At 37.2% G+C, this 16323-nt stretch overlaps 1 protein-coding gene across 4 annotated transcripts in view; it reads right to left on the bottom strand.

Moving 5' to 3' along the window:
- Positions 1-8725: 8725 nt before the first annotated feature.
- The window catches only part of LOC308062352 (uncharacterized protein), a gene marked incomplete at both ends in the record, with an annotated part of 85072 nt that continues 77474 nt past the window's right edge, over positions 8726-16323 (bottom strand). For 3 of the 4 annotated variants that reach the window (XM_080383720.1, XM_080383719.1, XM_080383717.1), the window contains 4 exons: positions 9542-9762; positions 10127-10181; positions 11502-11545; positions 11916-11994. In XM_080383720.1, coding sequence (XP_080239846.1) covers positions 9542-9762; positions 10127-10181; positions 11502-11545; positions 11916-11994 — 399 coding nt within the window. Of the gene's footprint in view, positions 8813-9541; positions 9763-10126; positions 10182-11501; positions 11546-11915; positions 11995-16323 lie in introns of those variants that run through there. The other variant, XM_080383718.1, reaches the window with a different exon arrangement.

Raw genomic sequence — 16323 nt, 5'->3', positions numbered from 1 at the left:
GGGCGCTCGCAGCTGGGATTAGGCAGCACAGCGCGCTTGTTCACCGGCTTAATTGCTCGGGTTTAGTTCCGTGGGAAGCTGTCCCAGATGCAAAGCATGCTGAAGCTGCAATATGCAGATAAAATTAATTCGACTAAACCTTAATGATGCTAGTGTGCTTGCTAGTACAGCAGAAGTTGATCAAATGGTGTTTTGAAACATGTGTCCTCAGCGAACAAAGTTTTTGAAAAAATGTAGTAGAAGAACTGTATGCCTTAGGAGGTCAGTGCCTTGCAGTCACATTCCTACTGCATTCCTGGCCAAACACCTTTGCAGCAGACATCAGCTATTCTCTAGCTTCTGTCTCTTTCCTCTTCGCACTCTTTTCTCTCCACAAGATTTTACCAGCATGCTGGAAAAAAGGGCGAGCCATACCATGCACATCTTACTTCTTCAGCCCCTTTCTTTTTTTTGATTTTAGGGCTGAAACTAGAAATGTAAGTATTTTCTTCACTCCAAACCCATCCATCTAAGTGCTTAGACTCTTCCAGCCCAAACTTCCCAGTCCCTTTCAGTACTCTTTTCACCACTACTCGCTCCCTACTCACTGGTCACTTTCTCTGTCAACACAAGCGTGCTGTGAGCACTCCATATACAACATAAATTGCCCTGGTTTTATTCTTTTTGGTTACATTAACTTTGTGTTGAAAGCTTACAGTCATTGTTTAGGGCTTCTCTTTTAATTTTTGATATAATTGCTTCCAGTCTGTCTTACTTCCTCACTGGGATTGAACAGTCTCTAGCAACTTCTTACTTTTCACTTGACCTCAAGAACTCAATTGTTTCTTGACTTTTTGTGCTATGGAGATACTGTCAGACACCCCCATACTTATGCTGTCTCATCTGCCAGCTCCAAATCTACTGGGGACTACATGAAGAAGGAAATATACTTTAGCCTCCCATGATGGACTTCATCTCCCAGTTCGTTTCTGGGGCCATGGGAGCCTGCATGGTGCCAGTGAGGTGCTGTGGTTACTCTTCAGCTCCCTTTTTGGAAACAGAGCAAGGAAAATTCATACTGCTAGGCAGAAACCACTTCTCTACATTTGCAATCCACTGCCTGCTATCGGAAATCTACTTCTGTGGGTCAGCCACCTATTTAACAACAAATCTGAGATTTCAGATGTTCAGCACACAGAATCACAGAATGCTCAGTCAGTCTCTGGGGCCTTTTAGACACAGTTACCTAAAAATTTCTGTATTGCACTACCTGCAGCTTTTGCAAATCTGTCCTCACCTGATGTTCTTACTGCCTCTTTGCCTAATCTGTTGTCTCAGTATTTACTTTTCTATTTGATAATTTGGGTACGGTAGAGATCTGACCTCATATTCAGTATAAAACAAACAAAACCTGTACAACCATGATTCAGCAGTCTTAAAGCCTTCTTTACAGCTTAAGTATTTTGTCAGGCTTTTCTTGGTTTTATTATTCTTTTTTAAATTAATATCTTGTCAGGTTTAATGACATGTTTGGTCTTGCACATGATGACTGTGGCTGATGTCACGTGGACAATTAAAATTATTTAATTCCTATGCAGATCAGTTTCATGTGTATTGTACAGCTCTAACTAGTCTCTTCTCATTTTATCTCTAGGCTACTACCCAGGTGGCTTACTAGGTCTAAACTAAAGATCACATCTTCCCTTAATAAATTTCTCTCAAACCATTAGCGATCACTTTTTTCCTCATCGCTCAAGTTCAGAATTTTTGCCTTGATGCAAATCATGATTATGATGACATGATCGTCATGAATCATGATGACATCCAGTGACGAGGTTGTTAAGAAAATGGGTTTGTGCATCTAATGAACCATACCTTTCCCTATCCTTGGCATGTATGAGGTGTCATATTAATGAACATATTCTTCTGTATCCAGTATGCGTTGTGGTTATCATCCTCTGAAGCTTCCAGAGCTCTTGCTTGTCAGTAGTCATACCTGCTCCTCCGGCTGCAAAATGAGAAATATTCTTTTACTCCACACATCTATTCTGGCCCATTTCTGCTTCTCCTGCCCTGCACGGTCCCCTCCTCAGCTCTGTCTCCTGCCCCCTCACTCATTTCACAAGATGGGAGCTGTTTGGAAGAGGGGACTTTTACAGAACAAATGGAAATTCCTGAGTGCACAGGATCACCATGAGACCAACAAAAATCTTGTCATTTGGGAGGAATTTATAAGAATTATAAACAGTGCTTGCTATCTTAGGGTCATCTCTGACTCATTTCTAGCCTTTATCCTACTCTTTCTATCCATGCCCAAAATTTTACTTCCCTCAGCTTAATTCTGTGTGCTGACTTGTTCTAGCTGTTTGCAGTGCAAATAACACAGAAAAAAACCTGATTTGGTTGTCTGTGATTTCTCTTCTGCCTCCCTGGAGACGAGGAAAGAGGATTGTGATTTAAAATCGTGATTTATGCAGCTCAGATTTTGGAGATCTGCAGAACTGCCAGTGATTTAGGTGTTATTTTCCATGCACCTTTGTTCTGCTAAGAAAGAGTATCTATGGTAGCTCAGATGGCTGTACTCATTTCAGGAAACTGATCATCTAGGGAAGTTGAATTAGAGTCAGTGAGTAGCCTATATATGGATTCTTTAGTGACTGGGAAGGTCACACAAACATTTTACTGTGAAGAACCAGGAACTTTGAGGGGAATTCTGCCTCACTTAAAAACTGAAACAGAAATAATTATATCTAGAAAAAAGAAACACAGCAATGAGACTAATGGCACACTGCTTTATGATGACTTTTCTTACAGAAGCCTCATTTGCAGGTACTAGTTGAACTGTATATAATGAGAATTAGATTGACAAGAAACTTCCTCACATACACACACACGCACCTCCTATTTGTACTTTTGTCAATATAGGACAGAACTAGCACATTCTTTTTCCCTTCTCTCATCTCCACACCTGGCTCCCACTTCCACTATCCTTGCAGGTATTTCTGATACGCCAGTGTCTAAAATTACACTGGCTTTCTATTGAGTATTTAACTTGGGGAGTATTTCCAGAAGCTGAAGAGCCATATAAAGGATGAAAAATATCAAACATATTATTTGGGTAAGTAGACTATGATCCTCATATAGTGGTTAGTGCTAAAAAGTCTTTGTTGATAATGATATTTTAAATATTTTAAATAGATTGAGTTACACTAATCCACTGAAAGCTATAGTCTTAATTATTCCAACAGGGACCAGAAAAAAATCCTCAGTAGGCAAAAAAAAAAAAAACATTTAGAGACAGTGTTCAAAATTTTTCTTCTTCCAGAAAATTTGAGAAATTAATAATCATCATCTGTGAGGCAGGATCATGACTATGCTCATACCCTATGATACATAAAATGAAAAGCTTGTTTCACCTGTAAGAGCAGGAATAAAGAAACAATATTGTTATAGAGGAAGTATAAAAAAATCAGTACATTGCATACTATTCTTTGGTTTTCTCTCATATACAGAAATAAGCAGAAGAGAACAAGTTTATACAGAAACTGCTTCTCAGTTCAAGAGAACAGTCTTTTTTTATTCTAAACAAAAAAAGTTCTGAAGAGCTATACAGATACAGCAAGCAGCTTACATTAACCTTGCCTGCCTAAAACATTCAGCAGCCCTCTTCTCCCACAAGCATTAAAAGTAAATTTTATTATATAGCTAAAATAATTTTAAATTAACATTCCCAATGAACTTCATGGTTTTGTCCTGAAAAGTAAAGAGCCACTCAATATTTTAGTCTAACGTAATCCACTCCCAATGGTACTGAGAGCCATAAAGCAATCAGTGGTAAGATGGGCAAGTGAGGATGACATGGTAGAGCCTCTTAACCAAGACACCAGCAGTTAGACTGCCGACTGCCACTCCTTCCTTCTCCCCTCCTTCCTTGTTGAAGGAATAAGCTTATGTTTGTTACATGAATATACAAAGAGTTAGGTCTGCAACTACAAACCCATTTAAAGAAAAATATTGCACATATTGTACAATGTTTCTGACCGTCAGACTATTGGGACTATACAAACATCTTCTGTTCCCAGGATCCTTCCCTGCCACTGAGGCTCACTGGCACACAATGCATCAGATCCACACTATTGTATTTTCTTAGTTTCCAAACTAGGGTGGCTACATGCAAACTGCAAGTGGCCACTGGCCTGTGCTAGCCCCTGAGAACGATGTGGGAACATGAAAAAAAATGTGTAAAGGATAATTCTAACCATTTTAAACTACCAATGATTGGGTTTAAACATCCATGGAAGTTCCATGACGCTCATTAAATTTACTGGCACAGATATAACCTTAAAGTAGATTCCCAATGATTTTGGCCATAAATGTTACAAATCCCCTACAATTATTAGTGTGCAGAAGCAGGAAAGTTTTGGTTATAACAGTAAATCACCATGACAATCAGCAAATGTGGGCAGCATATGATCCAGCTGCACCAAAACCTTCTGTGCTGTTATACACAGAACAAATACATAAAGGTCTGATCATTTTACCTCTGCTTTAAAACCACTACTGAACTATATTTACTATCAGGGCTTTGTTGCTAAATTGGCTTATAATATTAACAAAACCTGTGGTTTGAGAGGGCCTGAAACAAGCTTACAATTATGATGGCTAACTCAGTAGGCTGTAAATTCTCTTTCTGCTCTCATTAAGAGGAAAGGGTATACACAGAGTAAGACTAATGAATTAAAAAAATGATCTAAATTAGAAGTGACAATGGAGTTGCCATGCTAGAGCTTAATTTCTGTACCAACAAACCTGAGCTAATTTTAATAAATATAGCTAGTTCTCATGAATTTTTATTTAGCCTTATAAAGCCTTCCCATGACTAAGACAAGCTACAGGTATTGTATTAATGGAATTGCATTCTTTCTGATGGGACTTTCTATCAAATCTAGGAGGTAGACACAGAGAAGAATATGAAAAACCAGCAAATATATACACAGATGTCTGAATGCCAAAGGCCAAGGCTAAAACCGATACAAAACCTGTATAATTACACAGGGATTTCCATGAACATAATGTGTAATTAATAATAAACAAGAACAAACAAACAAGAAAGCCCAAATTCATTATTTTAATGCTTACTCAGGAAATAGTCTGCTTGAGAACAAAAATGTGCTATGTGTTAGTTCCATTCAAACTATTTTCATTGACATGACACAAAATGCAGTCATTTACTGAGTCCATAGTTCTTACAAGTATAGTGAGCTGTACCTGCATCATACCTGACGACTAATTGTCCTTACCCATCATTTACAGCCTTCTGTCACAAGGAGGCTACAGCCTCCCCGGGTAACCTGCCCAGGGCTTACTGCTACAGACTGTTTCTCAATGAGCAATTGTAATTTTTTTAGGTTTTGTAATTTAGACCTGTAACATCTTTTCCCATCCAGAGTGACTACAACTTTCCGTCATTCTAACAGTAAGTTTTCTTTGATTTCAGCTGTGACTGAGGCACCTGAGGAAGTGTATGTAGAGAGGAGAGAGGACAGTAAGTCTGTTAGGGCAGGAAAGTAGGGAAACAACTGTCTCTGGAGCATTAAAGCCAGCATGAATCTGGAGAGATACCACATTACATAGAGCAAACAACACTTGAGAAAGGGTAACAGGAGTAGGTATCTTTGCTACGGGAAACACTCAAACACTTTTATTCTACAAATAATAGTCATGGCCTGTTATTTCTTCTGAGCAGTATAGGAGAACATGCATGTACTGAAAACTGCCCACAAAACATTTGACATATTGTTTGCCTTATCCTTTCTTTTTTTTCCACATTTATCCTGTTAAGTGTCCTAAGCGGACTGTGTTTACATGTATCTCTAAGCAAGCCACAACTGTTGCTAGCTACATATCATCTTTATAGTCCCATTATCTCCAGTTCTCCAAATTCAGTCTGGCCCACAGAGTAAATATTAACACTTGCTGGTAATGAGTCTTCTGAAAACCTTCTAATCAATGTGCCCTGCATGCAAGATAAATGTTTAGCTCCTCAATTATGGTAACTTACCTGTTAATTTTCACAACTAGCTATGTAGCATCAGCTTCAATGTAGAGCCTCAGGTGCTGTCTGAAAAGTAAGGGTTTAACAATCTCAGCTATGCAGAAGCTGTCTCTGAAATGTTTGTATATTATCGACATACAAAAAAACACACCGATGTCTAGAGTGTCCTTTTGCAGTTCAGAATGTTCTTTATTTTTCTGTTTACACTAGTATCATTGAAGATACTCGATTAGAAATCTATCTATCCAGAGAAAAAAGCTGTTCTTATCTTTCTTCTAAGAGAATTTGCCTTATTTATAATTTGTATTCTATATTACATATGTAACATTGTAAAATCCCTGATAAATAAAATATTGGAGTGGAAAAAAGCTATCATGGGCATTCTTTGTAATAAAAGATCTTTCAAAAAGAAGTGCTTATTTTCAGTGCATGTCTTTAATCTTCTAGAAAACAGTACATAAAAACAGCTTCAAACCTGCACGGTGCCAGTTTTTATGACTGTTAGTGCTCTTAGCAATTCCAATGATCTCAGCACAATAGTGTTCAGAACTGTTTCTTCAGTGTTTTCAGATAAATATTCTTACTGCATCTCTATAGCTACAATAGATTGCATCACCAAGATACCACGAAGATTTAGAAGTTTATCATTTCTCCTAAATAGTCAATGGAACTGCTATCTGGTCTATCTGCCTGAGATTAAAAGTTGCTCATTTCAGAGGTATAAAATATTGCTGGTTTATTTCTGAAGGCATATATTGAGAGACAGTTTGCAGTTTCTTTCATAAGGAGGGCTTACTAAAAGACATGTCCTAGAGGCAGAAAGACTCCAGCAAGCATGATTTTTTCATCCAGGTTTTCTCTTATAAGAATTCCCTGATTCAACACTTGAAAAGTTTGGATCTGGGCTCTTTCAGATTACAAAATTAAAGATGAGGTTTCTCTAGTATAGGGTGGCATGATAGCTTGTCCTTCAAAAGTAGTTGAAAATCCTTTCAAGGAACACATAACAATATTTTGATGTAGAGTGGCATTTGGAAAGAAACCAAAAAATAAGCACAGAAATTGGGTGAGATGGTCTCATCTATGTTAAGAAAGAAACAAATAACTGCGAGTTATTCTATCTGAACCTTTCAGCTGACCTTCAGGCTTGGCTTACCATGGCCTGTGGTGTGTATAATTCATCAAGACTGGTGTGATTTGTTTTAAGCATGTTTCCAAAGATGAAAGAACTAATTTATGATCTTGTTACTACCTCCACCCTCAAAGAATCAGGAGTTACAGCTGAAGGTTACTTCAGTTATTGAAGTTATGTTATTGAATGAAATGCAACAACTCTGTTACATTTTATTTTTTCTGTTTACTATCAAACATTCCTACTATCCCTACTAAAATTACAAATAGTTGTAATAATGTGCAATGAGTTTGTTTCATCCAATTCCCTAATTTCATCAAATCAGAAAATATGGCAAATAGTCTTGTTCATGCCAAGTAATAAGAAAACACCATGTTGTTTTTGGTGCAATCATGCATTTGTTATCTGCTAAAAGTAATTAAGCATCTCTATACAATCTTGAGATGTTTAATAACAAAAAATTCTTGTAGCATTTTGTCAGTCACAGACCTTTTAAAGTCTTACTCTCTAAAAGTGGGATTCATGCAGTGCATTCCTAGAAATGCAACCAGAATTGAACAGGAAGATAAAAATGATGAAAAGGAAAGAGAGTAAGCACAAAGATAAGGAAATCTGAAAACAGCAATAAGTCAATAGTTAAAATAGGTGTTTATTGAAAAGAAAACTGGCAATGGCTGAGGAGAAACTTGTAACCAAAAAGAAGACATAAAAAACCCCTGAAGAGACAAAAGAAAAAATGACAGCGTTCCACTAGTAGCTCACAGAGCCATGGAAGCTATTATTTCCTAATAGTTCATTTAGGAAAGTCACTGTCAAATCTAGCAATTAATATATTGTTACATTAAAAATACGTTTCTTAGAGTTTTCCATGGAAGTAGTTACAGTGTCAGAGAGCCATACAAGGAATCCTTCAAATTTAAGAGTGTGTGTACGTCTGAGCTGCTGTATATGGGTCATTGCCAACATCTAGGCTCTACTTAATTTCATAGGTAGAAGTTGCCTTTTATGTCCATGTCCTAGGATCAGCCAGTCCAAAAAAATGGACAAAGGAAGGGAAAGATAGGGGAGTAATATTCAGCTTGTTCCCATAGAGTCTTCTGGTGGCCTTTTAGCTCAGCAGAGAATTTGGTCAATTTACAGTAATTCTTCCTCAGTGAAGCCCTCAGGGAAGGGCATACACGGGGAAACCTCCACCTCCCCCACCACAGAGTCCTTCTGCAGTAAACTGAAAAAAGAAAGCCTTTCTAAAAGGAGACCTGAAAAAAAGATTTACTTTGGGATATTAGTCTTCCTGTAGGAACCTCTCCCCGGGCACAATTGTTTCAGCAGTCTATGTTTCAGAATGTTATGGCTAGATAATGTTTGTTCAAGATGTATTGCCACCCTTGTATAAAATACTTAGGTCATTCCCATAACATTCTCAATATGTAGCAAATATGTATTTCATGGTCTTTATTGTTTAAGGCCAAAGCTTGAACTAAAGTCACAACAACATTTGTAATGGACACAATGAGGCAGTTATCTTGATCAGGGCAGAACCTGGTAGTTACCTTGTACGTTTTCCCCCTTGTTTTCCTTCCCTTTGTAGCTACACAGATGGAAGAAACACAGTTCAGTGGGTTTTTTGCCCTTCATCTCAAGTTTTTCTGTCGTAGGCAGAGCAGAACAAAGAAAACTGCCAGTTTAGGGGTTTTGGCCTAAAATGTTACCATTCCTGATGGCTGGAAATATACTTACCTTAAAATCATGGGTGTGGGTCACCTGAACTGCTTTTATTAGATGAAAAAAAAAATTAAGTACAAACATTTCAGGTATGTTTGTGCCATAATATTTCTGCTATGGTTATCCATGCTCTGACTTTGCTGAGTTTGTTTCTTCAGCATCTATGTACAGTCTACACATAAGCAGCTGAATAGTTGCTATCATAACATGATTAATGACATGAAGCTTGGTGATGATGCTATCTATGCTTAGGCTTGTGATGCCTAGAACAACCTACCATGATCCTCTCCAATTCTATTACAACTGCAGTCCCTAAGCAGTGCAAGCTGCATGAGACAGATATGTATATAGATGCATCAAACTATCCTACAAAGATTTATATATGCCTAATATACAGTCAGAAAACCACTAATTTCTAACATCAAGCTATATGCAGACTTAAAGCAGAATTTTCTACAAATGAACAAATTGTTCTGGTTTAAGCCACAGCATGTCATGGGTGAGGGAAAGGACAGAATATGGTATCCTTCTTGCTGTTGAAATCCTTTTGTTAATGCTAGGCATTTAATGGAGTTCCTTGGAATTCACATGATGTAAGAACAGTCAATATTGGTAATGTCTGATAATACTGTGCTCATTTAATTGATCCTCTATCACACTGATACTATATTTGCATGCATCCAAACAGCAGAGCTATTACATGTTTTCAGAAGTAATTTATAAGAATGACATAACTTACAGTATAACAGAGGAGGACCATGAAGATGATCAGAGGGATGGAGCATCTCTCCTGTGGAGACAGGCTGGCAGATTTGGGAATGTTCAGCCTGGAGAAAAGAAGGCTCTGGGGACACATTCTGGAGCCTTCCAGTACCTAAAGGAAAGGGGGCCTACAAGAAAGCACGAAAGGAACTTTTTACAGTGACTTGTAGTGATAGGACAAGGGGAAACAGCTTTAAACTGAAAGAAGGTAAACCTAGCTTAGATATAAGGAAGAAATTCTTCATTATGAGAGTGGTGAGACACTGGAAGAGGTTTTCCAGAGGAGTTGTGGTTGCCCCATCCCTGGAAGTGTCCAAGGCCAGGCTGGATGGGGCTTTGAGCAACCTGGTCTAGTGGAAGGTGTCCCTGCCCATGGCAGGGGGGTGGAACTAGATGTTCTTTAAGGTCCCTCCTAACCTAAACCATTCTGTGATTCTATGAATAATCTTTGAACAGTACTCCATATTCTGACTCACCTATGTCTTCTTTATGAAATAAAACATCATTTTTTAGTAGCTGGGTCATTTCCATCTATAAAAAGCACAGAAATCACAGTGTTTAGTCTGGTAATATTTCAATCCCTTCAATCTATTTAGCTTAACAGATGTAGAGAGCCACACAGATGGAAACAAATCAGTCCTTTTCAAGCTTGTTGTTCAAGAAATAATCAGGACAGCAAGCTGGTGACACTATTCCTGTCTTCTCTTGTAACTGAAACCATTGCAATGGTGATATAGGAAGTAAAAACATATTAATTTCTAGAAAACTATGGCTTCCGTGTGGCTTATCTAATATCCAGCCTATCTTAATCCCAGAAATCACTCCAATTTAACAGAAGAAGTAGCTCTCCTCATCAACTCTGAGCAGCATGCTGTTTTGCAAGGGCTTCTTTTGAAATTAATGGTTCATCCAAACTGCAGGTGCTGTTGATCCCTGAGCCTGGGTCAAGGTGGATGCTGGCTGCATCCTACGGCAGGATGAGGTGAGCTGCAATTGAATCTAATCTTCTCTCTTCCTTTTCCCTTATTTCCTATACTCCAGTTTACACTGGAAGAAGAAATACCAATAGGAAGGAAAGTCAGTGTGTGCTGTGCATTGGGATAGCTAACTGCAGGATCAGTAACAAACTACTGCAGCTCAGTAACCTAAATGCGATTCAGGAAGAGAGACTACTGAATATAGAGTTAACAGAAGCTAATCAATGATGAAAGTTCATCACACTTTTCTAAGGAGTGATAGGATTCAGAAAAAAAACATAGTAGTGCTCTTTGGTTTGATGAGCAGCCACCTGTACTGCCAGATGTACAGATCCTCAGGCTTTTGTACCTTTCAAATCAGTATTCTGCAATCCAGTCACTCCAACCAGCAATCAGGTAACAGTCTCAAACATTCAGCATGGCTCACTCAGGAATTTCAGCTGGGATTTGGACCCTACAGGACTTTTCTTGGGGGAACTTGTCACAGCATGTTTGTGCTGACAGAGGTCTTTAGAAACAGACTAAGTTGTATTACTTTTTGTGAGGTAAAAAGCCTTTAGGAAAAGTAATAAATCAATAAATCCTCTTTGTAAGTTAATCTCATCACTGAAAAGAAAACAAAAAAAAACCCACCTTGTTGTTTTGAAGAGATATCAACGGCACATTTTTGATAGCTTCTCCTTTCTTTTCAAACTTCCTCTTGTTTGATTCTTGAGATTTTGGGCTTCCCCTGATCCAAGGATCACTGTTTAATGCTGTATTCCTCCCAAGCATTCTTATCCCAGTATACCCAATGTGCAAGCATATTTCTCTATAGCCTTGAATAGGTATGGGGAGATTGTACCAGTAATATTATTTTACCTTTCTTACTCACTTTTTTAACTCTTCCTTTGTTGCTTTCTTTTATCGAACTCTTAGCTGTTCAAGAGGCAGGCAGAAATACAAAGCTAAACATATTAGTAATTGAAAGTATCTCCACGGCCTTGCATCAAAATGTGTTTTGTTTCTTCTGCAGCTGTACACTGCACAAAGACAGATTCATGAAATCACACACAACTTTGGTTATTTTGAAGGCATAGGGAAAAAAGCAACAAGAGCAAAACAAGCAAAACATCCAAGAGTAGACATATCCTCTTTAATTGCTTTCTTCATGAAATTAAACCGTATTCTTCAAGAATGAATGCTTAAGGTGTCTAACTTAAATATATGGAAAGTGGTATTAGGTGTAATTAAATGCTTTTATTTTTTAATAGTTCTTATGTCAATGCTTACATGCAGTTTTACTTACTGTGACTCTCACACAATGGAAAATTACAGGTGTAGTGTGCAAGTTGAGACCTATTATAATGCAGACTGATTATTTTTTTCTAGAGGGGGGAAAAAGAAAGTGAGCGATAATCAGAAAAATCATTGACTTAGATTGAACTGAAACAGCAATAATTCATACTTGTTAGAAAAAATGAGCACTTCCTTATCTCCAGGTATCTTTTCCAAAAGACAATTTCTTCATTAAGGCATCAGTTAAGTTTTCCAGCCTTTGGAGTAAACACTTTAAAAAGCACTGCAAACTTTTTTTTTCCCTCCAGTGTCAGTTGAAATAAAGTCAGGATTAGCGCTCAGCGGATTTGCTGAAATAACTGAACCTCATATACACAATAAATAAACTACTTGGATCCAGCTCTACTCAAAATGTATACAAATTTTCTTTTTGCTATGGGTTTATAAAGTACTACGCACAATGAATCCAACACAATTCAGGCTCAGATTTTGAATAGACTCTCAGGCACGCTTTCTATGTGTTATCTATTTCATTTGAAACTATCAGGCTGAAATAAATAGGCATCAGCTTATACTCTGCATAATAATTAATAAATAAATTTGAATTATCCTGTTAAGTTGAGTTTTGAAAAGTCAGAATTAAACCAAACAACCTGCCTGAAATCTAACAAATGCAGAATACCTTACATTCCTTAACATACCATATTACAAATACAAATAACACAATTAATACACAACATAGGTAATAAAAAACCCAAAACCCAGTAGCAATTTATTGATATCCAGTTGCCAAATTGCTCCTGAAGAGCTATTGTTATGCAAATCAGGAGAGGAGTTCCCAGGGAAATGTTATTTCTAAGGAACTGTTGCTATTAAGTGGTTATGCTGCAAGCAAGCATATGGATAATAATAATAACACTAATTTAAAGAGCTAATAAATACTTCTTGAACCATAGGCATACTGCACAAATCCTGACCAAGCAAAACCCTAAGTCATGCCTATTTGCTTTCATTCCGTATTTTCACCTTGGAAGGAAACAAAGCCAACCTCCCCTCTCAGTTCTCCCCACAGGATCTCCAGGAATTAGGTGTTTCAAGCTGAACAGAAGCAGTGAGAAAGCATGGGATTTTATGGGCTGTCGTAAGCAACTTCGGAGGGCAACCACAACATGAAATCCACACCTACCCTATCAACCACCATACAAAGCATTTAAAAACTTCTATAGAAGTGGGCTAAGATTCATAAACCCATATAGCCTTAGTCTTAAGGTAAAACTCCAATTGCTCTGAGATTTCAGCATGCATACTGTGAACAGCCCTGTTATTAACAAGTGTGCATTCACCTCAGTTTGTGAAGAAGGAAATATATTATTATTATTATTATTGTTATTATTATCAGTGTAAATCCATGTTATATGTATGGCACAACTAGCTAGTTACAAAGAAAGTTACAAAAATGAAGGATAGAAAAATCCTAAAATACAGTGCTGGTGTGTCATTCTCAGAGTCATATGGTAGGAATGGGCCAATAAATATTAATATAAACAAATAAAGCAATAGATAGTAATAAATAAATATTGTATCATAACAATAAAATGGGAAGAGTAGCCTGGAAACAGCACACAAACTGTTTCCAAAATCAGGCAGAACTGATCTAAAGCTTGGAGGCAGGGAAGTAGAAGAGAGGTTAATCTGATCATGCAGCAATCCTTATGACCCCTTTATGTTGATAGGATCATTCCTCTTAAGAGGAATTAAGACTTATGCAGGAATAAATATGCGAAACTGTGCTGAGATGAAAATGCTTATCAAATTGTATTTTGCTATGCTGTGAAGGCTGCCCATGAGACATCACTGCACTACTGCCGTGTGAAGGCAAGGTGCTCATTTTGAACAACTTGCTTCTGCAGGAATCTATTGATTTGCTTGGCATATTGCATCACTGCTTCAGGAGCCTTCTTTCTTCTTTGGTGTTTAGCAGGCCATCATGAGGCACCTGGATGTCCATTTGCTTCAACTAAAAAAAACACTAATGAAATATCAACCAGCTTCCATTCATGACTGGTTTAAGATTGCCAGACTGTAATGAGTAGGTGCTATTTAATTTTTGTATCACAGTTCATACCCAGACCTGGATGTTTCAAGAAAATTTAAATTAAGATGCCTATAATTTAATATTTTGAAAGAAATCCAACAAAACCAGAATTTCTGATACAGGTTGTGAACACAAGATTGTGCATTGTGTATATAAACAGTGAAATAAAGTTGGAAAGCTCAATCAACCTTTATGCTTTGGATCATCTGGAAGTCAAATAAGATTTTTACAAGAACAGCAAATGGACCAAATAAGAGGGAAAATAGATTTAATGAAAATAATTAAGCAAATATTTTTCTTTGATTACAATGTATTACTGTTAGCAATGTTCACTTCAAGCTTTTAGCTTATTATGGTTGTGTCTTCCTTTGGACACAACTAACCAGATTGCCTCAGCATAATTTAATTCTTTTGGGCATAATAAGCTTGATGCTTTATACGGCGGTGCTAAACCTAAAAATTGTTACACAGTCCTGTATATACAGAGAGTAATGGGTCATCATATAAATCACGTGTGAATAACCCAATTTAGACAAAGCTATAAACTACTTCAAGCAAGATTTGAAAGGTGTCAGCACATGGCATGACACAAAACTGTTTGTGCAAGAGAATATTCCAGGCACTAAAAATGTATTTACAAAACACAGATGCATTTTTTTTTCCTTTTGCAAGACACCACAGCACAGCACAGTATCAACTGCACTCTGTACATACTAAATGCTCAGGTGAAATTTCAGAAATATTTTAATTAAAAAAGTTATCAATGACTTGAAAATTAAAATGTTCAAACAGTTCCTTATTCTCTTCTCACTTGTTAAAATTTCTGAGTAATAATGTTTTCTGGGAGGGACATGGAGGAAGGAAGACAGCTCATAGATATTTTTACTCTAATGCTGAAGGCTATGTCTATAGCTGGTATGTAGTATATAAAAATACTAAGTATCAGTAGGTCTGTTAATCTTTTTTTTAAACCCAAGATAACTTCTGAGTGTATTGACAAATCTCCTGTGAAAAAGCAACTACCCTTTTATTTAAAAGATAGAAAGATCTTACATGTATAAATATACTTCTAAAACCTTTCTTAATCAGAAGGATCAGTATTTGCATTTTTATCATATGCCACATCATTAGCCATTTATTTTGGAGTTTAGCTACTACTATTGAGATACATTCACAATATCTTTTGATTCTGGATTTCTTTTCTTAAAAGTTTCTCTTAATTCCCTTAAGTTGAAAGTCTCATCTCCTCCTCTACTCTAAAAGATCAGTTCCAGTAGACTATCTCAAAAATCAATAACAAAATTTGCTACCTATGTTAAGTAGCCATAGTACTTTGGATTATTAGCAATGAAGGGATATTTTGTATTCCAGTGCACCTTTTGCAGTATTTGCTTGCTTTTTTTTTTTAAAATGCTTTCTTTGTCTTATACAATAGAAAATACAAGAGTTGTGAACAGACCTAAACATTTCAGGATTTTGTGTCATGATGTAATCATATAGTTGTGTGTGTATGTGTGTGAGTTATTCTGCAGAAAATTGAAACCCATTTGTATGGTTTTCATGGTTATGCAACTTGCTGAACTGACATTTGAAAAATACATTTGACTCATACTGCCTCCTATTTTGAGGAAACCTTCTGGAGTCTCACAGCTCACAAGAGAAGAAACCTATGCAGACCTTTTGAGTTGACTAGGCAGTGTGACCGAGTTCAACCACATCTCCAAAAAAGACACTAGCTGTCTCTCCTCTTACTGCCTTTGTAGCAATGGACACTAAATCTAACATGCAGGGGAAATACAGAGCTTAAAGTTTTTTCCAGATAGAGCAGCAGAAAGATGGACTCCTCTTTACATTAGACAGTTGAGAAGATGCTGAATGAAGGCATGAACAAGAATATAGTCCTAGGGCCAGCGTGGTTGGTATGCTGCATAAGGGTGTCAGCTCTCTTAAGGATTAAAGCAAAAGAAGCAAAAGCTTCCAACATGCTGGGGAATTACCTCTTGTTCAAAGGGAAAATTTAGTATCCATCATAATACTTCAGTATTTCATCTAAAGAGAATGTAGCATCAAACAAGTGGAAAAGGGGCGCTTGGGGGGGGTGGGGGGGGTGAGGGGCTCAGGAAGAGTGTGACTATAGTCATTCCTTCATTCAACTTGATACATTTGCTCATTTTATTATTTTTACCAAAAACAAGGGAAACCAAGCAGATTTTTTTAAAAAAAAAAGAGGAAGAGCAATGAGGTAAAATGTTTCCTGGGCTTGTCAGACTTCTTTATTCTCAGAATTTCCTTGTCCGTTTTCACACAGAATCCACACAGAAAT

This window comes from Falco punctatus (assembly GCF_963210335.1).
Source record: "Falco punctatus genome assembly, chromosome: 4".
Classification (NCBI taxonomy): domain Eukaryota; kingdom Metazoa; phylum Chordata; class Aves; order Falconiformes; family Falconidae; genus Falco; species Falco punctatus.
Note: the sequence above shows the minus strand (reverse complement) of the source record. Positions and strands in the feature narration are given on the sequence as shown.